A 15,030-nucleotide genomic window follows, 5' to 3' on the forward strand; every position below is an offset into this window, starting at 1 on the left:
TGCAGGCATTCATTAGCACTCAGCTCTGCGCAGATGGGCTGCAATTTGTACATTTTCCAGTTCCTAAACAAATCTGCAAACGCTGACCATCAAAGCCAATTACATTTGGTGCCAGGCAGCAGATTCCCCTCCACAGCAGCGCTCCCAGCTCGGCTGGGCTGGATCCAGCCCTGCACAGCCCCGCCAAGGGCTGCAAACCCACCTGGAGGAGGCTCTGGGGCACCTCACCCTGCAGGGAATTAAACCATGATTTGACATATCTGTGCAAATGTGAGTTACCCGAGGGCGAGGTGCAACGTCACATGTTTCACACTGAAAATGGGGAATTTCGAGCTCTGTGATCCCTTGCTGTCCTCCTGTACCCAACCCTCTGTCCCAGCCAAGGGACACTTCCCCTGTGCCTGCAGGAGCCTGGCCACAGCTCCAGGGACTGAGCAGCCGTGCTAAATCCAGCTGTGCCAAACCGTTCCTGGACAATAACCCTGAGAGTGTGCTCCAGCAATGCCAAACATCCCCTGGACAGTATCCCTGGAGTGTGTTCCAGCCATGCCAGGCCTTTTCCAGCCATGCCAGACCTTCCCTGGACAATATCCTGGAGTGTGTTCCAGCCATGCCAAACTTTTCCTTGGACAATATCCTTGGGAATGTTTTCCAGCCATGCCAGACCTTCCCTGGACGATATCCTGGAGTGTGTTCCAGCCAGCCCAAACCTTTCCCTAGACAATATCCCTGGAGTGTGTCCAGCCATGCCAGACCTTTCCCTGGACAATATCCCCTGGATTGTGTTCCCTTTTCCTGCGGTCTAAGACACAGAACCACCAGCTAATCCACTCACTATTCAGTTCCCCTTCTGCAGTTAACCTTAGCAGTAATTATCCGAGGGGGTTTCAGCAAAGAAATTAGGAATTCAATTTAAATTATGGAGCAGCCGCATGGGCATAAATCAAGTGACAGGAGTTCGATGGTGAACACACTTTATGTGCAGTGAAATGGGCAGAGAAATGACAAACACGGCCAGCATTCCCAGAGTTCATTATTTCACAGGTGTGTTTATAAATTCTGACTCTCCTCGGGCCTTTTTGGGGAATTTTGGGGTGGTCAGAGGGAAGTTCCTGTCACCCTCATGCACTGATCCCGTATTTGCTGACTCTGGGAATGTGGGGTTTGGTTTGGTGAGCAGAAAACATTAAAACATTTACATTAAAGCGGAGCATTTAGAAGAATGATGATCCCAGCAAAGGGAGAACATTAAACAGACGGAACATAAACGCCAAAGTGTCGGGACGTGAGATCAAACCCTGATTTCTCAGGGAGGATGGCACTGCCAGTGCTCCCCCAGTCCAGCCCCCCTTCCCTGAAGAATACCAGGTTTATCCGAGGCCATCCCCTGCTCTGCCTCAGCAGATGGAGGCTTTCGAAGATGGGAGAACCAAGGGGTGGATTTATGGGATAAAAATACGTTTAAAGGAGTCGTGATGACAAAAGATGTTTGTCACTGGCAGGGAGGTGACCTTTGGGAGACTTCAGCCTCCGCACAAATGCTCACAAAGCCACCAGGGGAATTAAAAGCAGATAAAACATCTCCCAGCTGGGATGAGCGGTGAGGTCTGGGCTGCACGGTCTGAAGAGCCAACTCAAAACTCCTCAGAGCTTCACTTCCCTCACTGCTTGGAACAGAATTAAATCCTTTAAATGAAATCATTTTCCTTATAAGAATTATTCTGATGACCAGGAACTTCAGACCTGCTATAAAATGCTGTGGGTTTGTAGAGAAAGAGCTGGGTGTTTTCCTCTGGGATTCAGTCTGCCCAGGACCGACCCCCCCCGGCTCAGTTTCCAGGGAGGGCTGATCACACCAGGCTCTGCAGCTCCGGGCAGGCAGGGGTTAACCCAGCCCCTCCCCGGGTGGCAGCAGCCCAATTAGCATCATCATAAATTCCCCCCAATTACAGAAAGCAATTATCACAGGCCGGCTTATGGCATTATCAGAGTCAAATCAGCTCAGCACCAGATTATGGGAGTTAGAGAACTCTTCTCCCTGAAAAACAAACCCGTCCACCCAGAGCCGCTCACCTCTTGGACATTCAAAACTTCCCAAGAGCTGGGATGGAATTTTTTGGCCTTTTTTTGTGACCCTGTCTGAGATTCCAGCCAGGTTTAACCCCCGAGGCAGCTCCCAGCCCTGGTGGGCTGGTGAGGACTGGGGAGGTCGGCAGACAAAGGGCCTCCTGCCCCAGCTTTGGGATCAGCCTCTGCTGCCCTATAAACCCCTGTGCCCTGCCCGTGGTCAGCCCCAGGCACCGCCACACCTCAGACAAGGCAGGGACAGGACACACAACGGGCAGGGACACTGCCAGCTCCTCCCAGGGGACAACCAGAGGCTCCTGATGCCAGGTAAAAGCTCCGGGGTGTGACATGGGGAACACAAAGGGCTCTTGGGGCACAGCCCATGGCGATGGTTTTGTCTCTCCCTTAGGTGTTAAAGCAGCAAAAACCTCCTCCCCTTCCTCTAACGCAGAACTCCTGCTCCTAAAACCTCCAGCTGGAGGAATCTTCCTCTCTGATCCAGATGGAATGAGAATGAGGATGAAGATGGGCAAGGCAGCTGCCTCCATCCCTTTCTCACATCTTATCTTCCTTTCCACCCTGACACTCACACCAGGAGGGGAAACCTCCACCAGCAGGGATTTAACACGAACCCAAGGGCTGCACACACTCCTCCCTGCCTTTGTTATTTTTATTTTATCAACACCATCACAAGCCATTAATCCTGCACCAGAGCCCCTCACAACAACCCGAGCAGGTCAGCTGTACCTGCTGCGGGTTTTTTTTTTTTTTAAATTAATCCACTGAGAGAGCTCTGTTCTTGAATCATTTAATCACAGCACTGTCACACCGGGCTGGTAAGCATATTTTCCCTTCATTAGATTGAATATATAATCTCATTACAGGGATCTGACACGCTGACTAACCCATAAATCAGCCCGGGCCGTGCTGGGGAGGCTGGAGGAGGCTCTGCCCGGAGGAGATGCACTTGGGGGTGGCCAGAGGCACCAGCTGAGACCCCCGGTGCTGCTCACACCCTGTTCTGTGTTGGTTTTTCCCCTGCAGGGCAGGCAGGGAGGGTTTGCTCCACAAAATCCACCAGCGAGGGCAGAAACCCTCATTTGTGGCTACCACAGCTCCATCCAAAATCCCAAACCTCCACAGTGATGGAGGATCCAGAGGGAGGGACGCAGGCCAGCGTGGGAGGGGGTGAGTCAAAATGCAATTAAAATGAGATTTGGATCAGTATAAAGGGAGAGGTGACAGCCTGGACCTGTGCATCAATTTATAGTGGGAGAGGTGGGCAAGGAGCTGACTCAGCCGGGCTATTTTGGGTCCCTGGGATGAGGAGCCATCCCTAAAAATGCCTCTGCTAATGGTACCTTGTCTGCTTGGTGAAGACACCACCAGATCCCAAATAAATTCTTCTTCATTCCTATTTTTGGAGTGTCTACCGTTAACCGTTGTGCATATCTCCATGCACAAACGAGGAAGAAATCAGCAAATTAACAACCCCAAAGGTGGTCAGGGATGGGACAGGGCACACACACGGCGATCCTGCTGCAGCTCCAATCCCTGACCCTGCGAAGCCCAGCGCTGCAGCCTAGTTTATTTGTTGTTTGGTTTGCTTTTTGCTTGGTTATTTAGTTACTTAGTTTGCTGAATAACTCCAAACTGAAGGATGCAGAGAAACCCTCGGGTCTCGTTTGGGACTGGTTCTTGGTGCACAGGCACTCGGACATTATAATACAATATAAGATAATATGATATGATATGATATGATATAATACGATATGATATAATGCGATATAATACAATACAATATAGTATAATATAATGTAATGTGTTTGGGCAGTAACCAAAGTGCTGCTGACACCGAAATCCCCTCTTTAGGCAAGGCTGGTGCCGATGGTGTTTGCGGGGTTTTGGTGTCCTGAGAGGCAGGATCACACTGACACAGGAAAGGCTCGGAGATAAGGAAATCATCACGGGAAGCTCTCAGGAATTGAAACCAAAGCCTCCCGAGGCTGTGATTTCACCTTCTCTCGCCTTCTGCAGGATCATCGATACCCAATGATGTTCCTTTTCCTTACAGCCTCCAGATGGAGGCTAAGAATGAAATAATGATTTCAATAATGCAATTGTGAGGTCTCACAGAGTGACCTGGGCTGGGACCGACCTGAGACATCACTGAGCACCCTTTAGATTCCTTCAAGAATCATCTTTTTTTTACACTCTGGACACAGTATTGAACCCCGACCTCGACAGAAACACAACTGTTGCTTAAGGAACATGTGGCACTCGCCGTGTCACTGAGGCAGCAGGCTCACAGCTCCCCGCTGTCCCCTTTAATGCTGTTTACAATTAAAAGAGGTGTTGGTCCCCATGCCCAGGGCCAGAACATTCCCGGAATCAATAAAGAATTTCGGTGTCACCCCTGGTGGGGCCTCCGGCTGGTTCAGCCCCCAGCTCCATGGCTGAGAACTCTCCCAGTCCCCGCAGGAGTCACAGCGCCGTCCCCGTGATTGCAAACACAACCATAAAGTCTCACGACTGATCCTTTCATGTTCGAGCGTTCAAAATTAAAAACATCTCTGACAACAGGGCCGGAGAAAACAGACAGCGCCGCAAAGCAGCACATCAAACCCGGAGAGGCCCCAGAGCACTTGTCTGCATGAAAAGGAATTATCTATTCAGGGGAACTACAAAGTTATCTCCCTTCTTTTTTCTTTTCAGTTTAGCAATCTAATTCAGAAGTGCTTTGCTCCAGCTTTTCTGTTTCGTGACCTCGCTACCTCCTGGCTGTATTGATTTATTCACAACCAGACGAATCTCAGAAGGAAAACAAACAGTTTTTATTTTTTTTTTCTGCTGGAAGAAAAACCCCGGTGTCCAATAAAGGGGAGATGTGCAAGGGCTGAGGAGCCCCCCAGGGCTGGAGACGGGACAGGAGCAGGGCTGGGAGTGCCATTGGTCTGGGTAACTGCTGCAGGGGACAGCTGGGGTGACACATTTAACACTTTCAGGACACAGGAGGACAGAGAAAAAAGTCCAGAATGTCCAGCAGGGCATTGGGGTGGCAAACCCAGGGCTGGGAGGGTGAGAGGAATGACAGACTCATCTTTCCAAACAAACTCTGGGTCTGCTGGTGGATAAAACCAGCGCTGAGAGAGAAAAGAAACAATGGGAAGGATTCCACTGATTGATGGATGGAAAAGGAGATATTTGCCCTTACAAACGAACTGTGGGTTGGCTGAAAAATGAAACTGGATATTGAAAGATAAAAGAAACAAAGGGTAAAACCCCATAAATTCCATAGGAATTAAAAATCAAAAGTGGGGTTATACATTACAGGGGAATTTTAGGTATTGGGCACTCCGGGCAGTCTGTGACTCTCCAGTGCCTCAGCCAGTGGGGAAAGAGAGAGGGAAATGGGGCCGGGAAATTGGGATAAATAGGGGGCTCCAAAAACTGGAGAGAAACACCCCATGGCCTCTCTCTTTACTGGAATAAAGGCACAGGACTCCTCTGAATCCTTTTTGGACACAAACTCTGGCGTTTGTGGATTAATTTTCCTGACAAAGGGAAGGGCTGGAGCAGCTCTGCCCTCAGCCCCTGGAGCACCCCTGGAGCTCAGAGCAGCCCAAATTTCCCTTCTGCCAGGATAAATGCCACAACAGCAACGCCTGGGGCAGCAGGGGGGAGGAAGGGCAAGGTGCGGCTGGAGGTGTAACAGCACACAAAATAAATGGAATTTGGAAACGGAACTGGTTTTGTGCTGCCCACAACAAACCCCTCAAACAAAACAGCTTTAACCGAGGCCAAGTTTTAGAGAATAAAGAGGCTGACACATCATCAGAACACCCCTTGCTGTAAAATCAGCCCAGACCAGCACGTTCTGCGCCAGCCGTGACAGCTCTCAATCTTTGCTCAATGGGAAACCATAAAAATGATGAATTAGCTCTTAAAAGCAGCTAAAAACCGCAATGTAAATATCAGTCCAATCACAGATGAGACACTGCACACACCCGGGCTGGTCCTGGGAGTGAAATATCCCCGGTGAGGAATGAAACCCGTTTATTGCTCTTGAAACTGATATCCCTGAAAAGCAGAGCAAACACGGCTGCTGCAGAGCAGCGTCCAGAGCACCTGGACAAACGGAGGCTGTTTGCACTGTCAGGAAAATTAATCCACAAACACCAGAGTTTGTGTCCAAAAAGGATTCAGAGGAGTCCTGTGACTTTATTCCAATAAAGGGAGAGGCCATGGGGAGTTTCCCCTGGGGTCTCTCCAATTTTGAAGCCCCCTATTTATCCCAATTTCCCGGGCCCATTTCCCTCTCTCTTTCCCCACTGGCTGAGGCACTGGAGAGTCACAGACTGCCCGGAGTGCCCAATACCTAAAATTCCCCTTTAATGTATAATAACCCTCATTTTAATTTTTAATTCTCATGGAATTTATGGGGTTTGCCCATTGTTTCTTTTACCTTTCAACATCCAATTTCATTTCTCAGCCAAGCCACAGTTTGTTTGTAAAGGCAAATATCTCCTTATCCATTCATCAATCAGTGGAATCCTTCCCAATATATATATATATTTTTTCCTCTCTCAGCACTGGTTTTATCCACCAGCAGACCCAGAGTTTGTTTGTGAAGACAAATCTGTCATTCCTCTCAGCAGTGAGCAATCCCCCCGAATCCAGGCGGATTCTGGGCGGGCTGTAACTCTCCGCCTGCTTTGTGTTTTACTGCAGCCCCATAAATACACAAACCTATGGAAAACAGGCTGGAGCCCTCGCAGCTTTTCAGTTTTATGTGGGTTTCGCCTGGTGTTGATGTGCTGCCCGGAAGAGAAATGATTTCACATTTCCATTAAAAGCCCCGGCGGTAAATAAACCCTCGGAGCTCAGGCAGATATTCCTGGGAACATCCAGAGCACTCCATTAAAACGTCAGAATCTGTGTTAAACGTTTGAAAAAGCGGCGCCGGATACAACACGTTTAAATCTGAAATATCTGCATATATTATGCGATAAAGATATTTTAAGAGTATTTCACAAACCTCTGCAGAGCACTCAGCAGTAATAGTTCAGTAACAGTAAACTATCAGCGATCGTTTAGCACAACAGCTGCCCTTTTATTGCAGGAGAAACCCAAACCCAAAACAAAACCAGAGCAAACAAAAAGAGCCCCAGATTTGGGAGAACCAAACCACGAGCAGAGCAGACGGGAGGTGCAGAGAGAGCTGTGAGCTCCTGCTAATGCTCAAATGTCAGGTTTGGGCTGATATTTCACTGGAATTGAAATTCCTTCATAAGGGTGAGTTTAAGGCTCAGGTTTGCACCTCGTTCCTCACCATGGCCTTGGCTGCTGCTCCCCTCTCCAGCCAAGGCTTCCAGGTGGGAATCTGGAATTTCCAGCTCCTCCCCGCAGGTGCAAAGCCCCTCAGCTCCTCCAGGGGAGGATAAGCAGAATCCAGCAAGCTCAGATTTGGGATTGGGTTGATTAATTTGAAAGCCTGCGGTTGATGAACATTGATCTCTGATATCAGGGTGATGTGGCACTTTCACCTCGGGGCTGGGGCGTTTGTGAGGGACAGGCGAGAGCAGTGGTGACAGGATTTGTGACCTCCTGGGGCAGCTTCAGCCCCATTTCACAGCCCCCTCATCCTCACACTGTGGATTTCAGATGTCCCAGCTCCACATCAGACCCTGGCCTCGAGGAGGTGATGACCAAAGAGCTCCCGGAGCTCCACTCCAGTGCAGGGAATGCATTTAAACATTGAAAAACCCGATTTTCAAGCCCACTGAAGGAGACAGGAACAAGCCCTGACAGCTGAGAAATCCAAAGCCCGTTTGTCACCGCGGCAGGAGGCAGCGGTGACAGTCCCCAGCACACCTGCCTGGAGGATTACCACCTACCAAAACACCTTTGATTTCCCTGCTGCTGTGCCCGACAGAATTAATATTTTACACTCTGAGGCACTAACAAGGCCGAACACACAGCCCGGAGATTATCCCCAACTTCATTAAACGGGTGTTGACCGAGGATTTTCCAGGTTGCAGCTCAGCCCTGCTGTGACAGCAGCCCCGGGGCTGGGGGAGGCGGCGCAGGAGGGAATTGATGGCACTGAGGGTGGAATTCTTTGTGTTTGCTGCGTGCTGCAGGAGCTGCGGTCACCCCGAGCCCTCCTGAGCTGCTCAGGGTGACACAGCGGAGCTGTCCCTGTTCCAGGGCTGTCCCTGCTCCTCATTCCAGAGGAAACGCTCCTGTCCCTGTTCCAGGGCTGTCCCTGCTCCTCATTCCAGAGGAAACGCTCCTGTCCCTGTTCCAGGGCTGTCCCTGCTCCTCATTCCAGAGGAAACACTCCTGTCCCTGTTCCAGAGCTGTCCCTGCTCCTCATTCCAGAGGAAACACTCCTGTCCCTGTTCCAGAGCTGTCCTTGCTCCTTATTCCAGAGGAAACGCCCATGTCCCTGCTCCAGCCCAGAGGGAGGAAAACGCCCTGGCAGAGCTCAGGGAGTGCTGAGGGGTGATGGGTTTGGGTTATGGAGTGACCTGGCAGTGCTGGGGACGTGAAATCCCTGCAAAGCTGCTCTGGACAGCTGGGGAATGGGAATGGGAATGCTGAATGGGGATAGGGAATGGGAATGGGAATAGGGAATGGGAATAGGGAATGGCAATGGGAATGGGGATCGGGATGGGGAATGGGAATGGGGAATGTTAATGGGGAATGTTAATGAGGAATGGGAATGGGAATGGGGAGTGGGAATGGGGATGGGAATGGGAATGGGGAATGAGGAATGTGAATGAGGAATGGGGAATGAGGAATGGGGAATGGGGAATGGGAATGGGGAATGGGAATGGGGAATGGGGAATGGGGAATGGGGAATGGGGAATGGGAATGGGGAATGGGAATGGTGAATGGGGAGTGGGAATGAGAATCCCAATGGGAATGCCCAGGGGGCTGGGAATGCCCAGGGGGATGGGAATGCCCAGGGGGTTGGGCAGCTCTGCACCCAGCAGGGACACAGAACATGACAGACACTGGGGTTTCACAGGGGTGAGGGCTCTGTGCCCCTTTGGGAACCCACAGCCTCATTCCCCACCACTCCCGGGGGTGATCTGGAGCCGAGAGCTCTGAGAGCAGCTCTGAGCTCCTCCGGCTGCCTCAGGGCTGGGAGCTCCTGCCAGGGCCCCTGTGACCCTGCAGGAAGGGTTACAGGGCTTCACACAGCCTGGCACAGCCCAAACTCGTCCCCAGCTCCATTTCCCTCTCAGCCACGTCTGTCCTGTCCCGTGGCCTTTCCAAGGCAGCAGGTTTTATCCCAGAGTTTGCACCCAGAGGCTGTGTGAGCTTAAGCCAGACTTTGGGAATCCTCTGCAAATCCATTTCCCACACCTGAGGGTCGGTCCTGGCCCTCAGCCCGAGCCTCAGGACACAATTCCTGCACACAATTCCCGAATATCTCCCTGGGGAGGGAGCCCAGAGCTGCCTCCTGCCCAGCAATGCTGAAAGGAAATTCTCTGCTCCCACCCAGCCCGTGCCAGCAGAGACTCTCCAGAGCTGAATCAACATTTGCCTCAGCGGGGGATTTTCAGCTGCTCTATTTAAATGCTGAATTTTCCTTTTCATTTCGATGCTTAACTCATAAAAACTGAATTTATTTGGGTTGGGTGCCGATGCCTGCAAGCACAGCTGCTCACCAGCTCTCTCTGCTCGCTATGGAAATGCACGAGAAGAGGATTTAAAAGCCTTTTCCAGCCCACCCGGCACCGGGATTTGGGGTTTCTGCCTCTCCTACTGCTGTGCTGATGCAGCCAGGCTGCCCCAAAGCAGAACTGGGTAGAAAAACAAAACATTCCCTGCTTTGTAGAGAGCTCTGGAGATGGGAAACCTGCTGCAGGGGCAGGAGTACACCCAGGGAGAGTTATAGGGACAGAAATAAATCCAGGGGTGGTTATAGGGGCAGAAATTAATCCAGGGGGGAGTTTAGGGGCAGGAATACGCCCGGAGAGGTTATAGGGATAGAAATAGACCCAGAGTGGGTTATAGGGGCAGGAATTATTCCAGGGGGGGTTATAGGGGCAGGAATTATTCCAGGGGGGGTCATAGGGTCAGAAATACACCCAGTGCAGCAGCTCCACCCTGAGCCTGCCCATCTCGGTCTGGGGATGCCAAGGCAGCCCTGGGAGAGCTGAATTGGAATTTTTGCTGCTCCCTATTTGCAATCCCCGGCTTTTGCTCTCCCTGCTGTGTCACTCAGCCCAAAGAGCATTTCCCACCCTGAGCTGTGTGAGCAGAGCAGCCACACGAGCTCCCATTGCTGGGAAATTCACTGACACGGGTTGGGTTTGAGCTGTTTTCACTCCAGATGCACTCAGATCCAGCCCTTTAATCCGTTTTCTCCTGGCTGGTTTTATACTTCTGTGCAGAAATGAACACGTGTAAAAGCAAACTTAATCTGGGTATTCCCATTGCTGCTGCTCCTCTCCTGGAACAGATGGCAGGGACAGACCTGCTCCCAGCAAAACTCCATTGGCAGGAATTCTGCCTGAAAAACCTCCCAGGAGCTGATTGGGGTCCCTGTGCCATCCCCACTGCCCCACCCCACAGATAAATCACTGAACAATGGGATTAGTACAGAGGGACACCACTGGCCCAGCAATAAACTCCTAAATCCAGGATTCCTAAATCCAGGTGAGTTCCTGTTCCTGCACAAAGGATTCCTAAATCCAGCTGAATTCCTGTATTCCTACACAAAGGATTCCTAAATCCAGGTAAATTCAGGTGAATTCCTGTTCCTGCACAAAGGATTCCTAAATCCAGGTGAATTCCTGAATTCCTGCACAAAGGATTCCTAAACCCAGTGAATCCCTGAACTCCTGGCCCAGCGAGGGGTGGCCCCAGGGCCCCCAGTGCCATCAGCACCCCTGGGAGAGGAGGAGACATTTCCTGAGGACACCAGGAGCTGCCGGGGGCCACTCGCTGGGCTCTGGCCAAGACAGCAGCAGGTGAGAGGATCCGAGCAGGGACCAGAAATGTGGAGAGGAACAGCGGGAGAGGAAAGGCTTTCCCTCCTGGGAAGAGAATCCAAGGGAATTCCAAGGAAACTGTGGCAGCACTAGCAAATATTCCCGCCCCCCACACCTGCAGGGCTGATGGCAGGAATCTCCACACCAGGCTGTGGCGTGGGTCAAGAACATTTGATCTTAAGGTTTCATGTTTGAGTTTCAGCACCTCCAGGGTCCAGCAAAAGCCATTCCAGGGAAGGAGGTCTCTGTCGCTGATGGCGGGGCTGGTTCCCACAGCTGGGCTGGGCTGAGGTCTCACTCCAGGGGTGAAGTGTCCGAACTCCAGGGGATGCTCAGGGGCTGCCCTGGGCCAGCCCTGCCCAGCCAGGAGCGGCGGGGGAAGCACAGGAATGTGTCTGGGTTTGGGGAAAACAGCGTTCCTGAGGTTCTGCAATTGGAATAACCAAATCTAATGGCGTTCCTGAGGTTCTGCAGTTGGAATAACCAAATCTAATGGTGTTCCTGAGGTTCTGCAATTGGAATAACCAAACCTAATGGTGTTCCTGAGATTCTGCAATTGGAATAACCGAACTTAAAGGTGTTCCTGAGGTTCTGCAGTTGGAATAACCAAATCTAATGGTGTTCCCGAGGTTCTGTGAATTGGAATAACCAAACCCTACCAGCGTTCCCGAAGCTCTGCACTGGAAATAACCAAACTCTAGCAACATTCCCGAGGTTCTGCACTTGGAATAACCAAACTCCAACAATATTCTCGAGGTTCTGCAATTCAAATAACCTAACTCTAACAGAGTTCCTGAAATTCTGCAATTCGAGTATCCAAACTCTAACAACGTTCCCGAGGTTCTGCACTTGGAACAATCAAACTCTAACAGCGTTCCTGAGGCCCTGGAATTGGAATAACCAAAGTCTAACAACATTCCCGAGGCTCTGGAATTGGAACAACCAAACTCGTAACAACATTCCCGAGGCTCTGGAATTGGAATGACCAAAGTCTAACAGTGTTCCCAAGGCTCTGCACTGGGAATAACCACACCCTCGCCAGGGAGAGGCTCTGGCAGGCGCTGTTTGGGCTGGATCCTCCTTCCCCCTTGTTTGCTGTTCTCTTTGGGCTGAACAAACCCCAACAATGCTCCAATCAGCATCTCCCTTTGCATCTCATCAAACACCAGACGAGCTCCTTTGTCCCGAGTTACATTCCAGCCTCGTGTTTCCATCCAAGGCTGCATCCAAACCCTAATGAAACCAATTCTTGGATCGGAGCCAGGGATCCGCTGCCAGCACTGGGTTTGGAACCCTCAGCACCGCTCAGCACCCATGGAACAATCGCTGAGGGAGTGACTCTGTGGCTCAGTTTGTTATTTTGTGGCTCAGTTTTATTATTTTGTGGCTCAGTTTGTTATTTTGCTGCTCAGTTATTCCCCAGCCCTGTTAATCAGGGCAGGTTGTCCTTTAACTCGGAAATAAAGCCGAGTTTATCCCCCAACCCAGAGCTGAGGCTGCTTTAGCAGATTTAACCCACTTTCTAAAGACGCTGAATTATTTCCAGCAGACTCTTTACCTCGATGAGCCCAGAATTAGCCCGAGCCTTTATGGGACGTTTTATTGGCCAAAGCAAATCTGACCTGGTGAGATTTACCAGCTTTATTAGCGGCAATAACAATTTTACTGTCAACAGCACTAAATCAGGGGTCGTTGGGAACTCCACCGCTTTTATCTGGAGCAAGCAATTAAAATGTCAGGTTTTCATTGGCCATAATTCCTGCCCTCCACAGAAGACAGACTCCCTGTTTAAGTGAGGGATGTAAAACCGCCAGGTCAAAGAAATCTGTAATTCTTGGTGAAATTCGATCACACCGAGGTTGTTTGGGGAGCCACACCTGTGCAGGTTTGTGTTGTCTCCAAACCACACCCGTTTTCCAGAGAACTCGCTCAGCGATCCCGGCAATTCTCTGCAATTCCACATCCATTTTCCTGGTAACGGGTGAAAATGCCCTGGAGCTGAGCAGGAATTGGAGGAACAGAGCAAAGCACAGCAGAAACCTGGACACAAATCCCGCCACTCCCTGAGCCCATCTCTGCCTCATTTTCCTCTCCTTTAGCACCTCTGCCTCGCTGATGGTGTCTTTGCTTTCCTCCTCTTTATTTCCAGGGACATCTGCTCCAATCCCTTCTCATTAACTAAAATCACACATTTCTCTGGAGTTTATTCTCCTTTCCTCCCCTCGGTTATTACCAACCCCAGCCACGCTGGGGATCAGGGGCAAACCCAGCTCCTGAGTGATCCAGCTGCTCCCATTTCCCAGAAGGTGCTGGGGAGAACTTCGGGGTGCAATTAAAAAAATCTACATTTCCTTGGCTTTTAAAGCCCCAGCAGCAGATTTTTAAACACGACCTGCTCTGAACTCCTCCCTCCAAGAGCAGCCTGGTTGTTGCCATTTTAAGGCATCCCCGTTGTTTTCCTGTTAAGATCCAGCTCTCATCACAAAAAGCCTGTTTAAAGCTAAGCCAAGCCCCAGAAAATTATTACTTGCAGCAGATTTTCTCTCCCCAGCAACCATTTATCACAATATTTTTAGGTTTGCCTTTTACTTTGTCTCGTTTCTTGAGGAGAAAACTAATTCCTGGGAAAATGTGCAACAATCTGGTTTCGGTTTGAAAGCACAGGACTCGAAAATTGTCTGAAAATATCTCAGCAAACAGTCCAGAATTTGGGTAAAAAGCCACACTTTTGTAAACCTAGTGAATCCTAAAAAGGACACTTGGAGCGTTCTGGGGGAGAAGAAAACTGGGACCAACAGATCCAGCATCTCACAGGAGCTGAGCTCTTTGCTTCCCCATCCTTCCTTCATGCCAGAGCTTTTCCTGGTGCCCATCCCAGAGCTTTCCCTGGTGCCCCCGTGCCCATCCCAGAGCTCACCTCAGCGGCGGGGACGCCCTCGGGGGGCCGGCAGTGCAGGACAATCATCCCCTCGATGGGAACCTCCTTGCCCTGGGGGTCCTGCTCGAAGTTCTTCCGTAGATCTGAGGGGTTGGACAAGAATTGGTCAGGATTGGCATTCCTTGGGTGAAAGAATTCCTCATTATTGGCATTCTTCGGGTGGGAGAATTCACCACCATTGGCATTCCTTGGGTGGAAGAATTCACCACCATTGACATTCCTTGGGTGGGAGAACTCCTCACCATTGGCATTCCTGCCCCACAGCTCCCAAGGGGCTGCAGGGTGCGTGATCCTGGCCCCGGATCCCGGGATCCCATCACCTCCAGCTCTGTTCCCATTCCTCCACTCTCCAAACCCTCCTGTGTTTGACACAACCCGTGGCAGAATCCCCAAGGGCAAGTTCCAGCTGTCCATCCCATCTCCAGAACCTTCCCAAAACCTGGAGAGCTCCATGCAGGAACAGCCCTGGGGTGCTGTGGGGGAATCCAGGGGGCTGGAATTGCCCTGGGAGCGAGTGACCCCAGCCTGGCTGGGCCGTGCCCTGCTCACTGCAGGTCTGACAGCCCAGGGGGTGCAGAGCTCACCCCGAGAGCTGCAGCCAGGAGCAGAAAGGGGCTGGGAGCAATTCACAGGATCCCAGAATCAGGTGGGAAAAGACCTTTGGGATCATCAAATCCAACCTGTGCCCTAAATCCATGCTGGGGACAAACTGTTCACTGCAGACACCTGATAACTGAGCTGATAACTGAGGCTCAGGAATGTCTGCAGCACCTCTGGGTGTCTGGACACACCAGAACAGGCACAAAGAGCCCCTGGATCCAGCCAGGATCACTGGATCCATCTGGGATCACTGGATCCAGCCGGGATCACTGGATCCCAGCCATGCCCAGGAACACCCCGAGTTTCCTGGCAGTGGGAGCAAAGCAAACCCCCAGGGATGTGCCTCCCTGAGGGAAATGACAGTGTCAGAACACGGAGTTTTAGGCTCCAGGCAGTGTCTTGAGGCCTGTGGGA

The 15,030-nt window shown here is 51.1% G+C and overlaps 1 protein-coding gene across 1 annotated transcript in view; it reads right to left on the reverse strand.

The window, feature by feature from the left end:
- The window catches only part of UNC5D (unc-5 netrin receptor D), an 86,680-nt gene that overhangs the window by 29,470 nt on the left and 42,180 nt on the right, over nt 1-15,030 (reverse strand). The window contains 1 exon segment of the mRNA XM_066337076.1: nt 13,996-14,099. Within this exon segment, the coding sequence (XP_066193173.1) occupies nt 13,996-14,099 (104 nt within the window).

The sequence above is a fragment of the Sylvia atricapilla genome, chromosome 28 (genome assembly GCF_009819655.1).
Source record: "Sylvia atricapilla isolate bSylAtr1 chromosome 28, bSylAtr1.pri, whole genome shotgun sequence".
NCBI lineage: Eukaryota > Metazoa > Chordata > Aves > Passeriformes > Sylviidae > Sylvia > Sylvia atricapilla.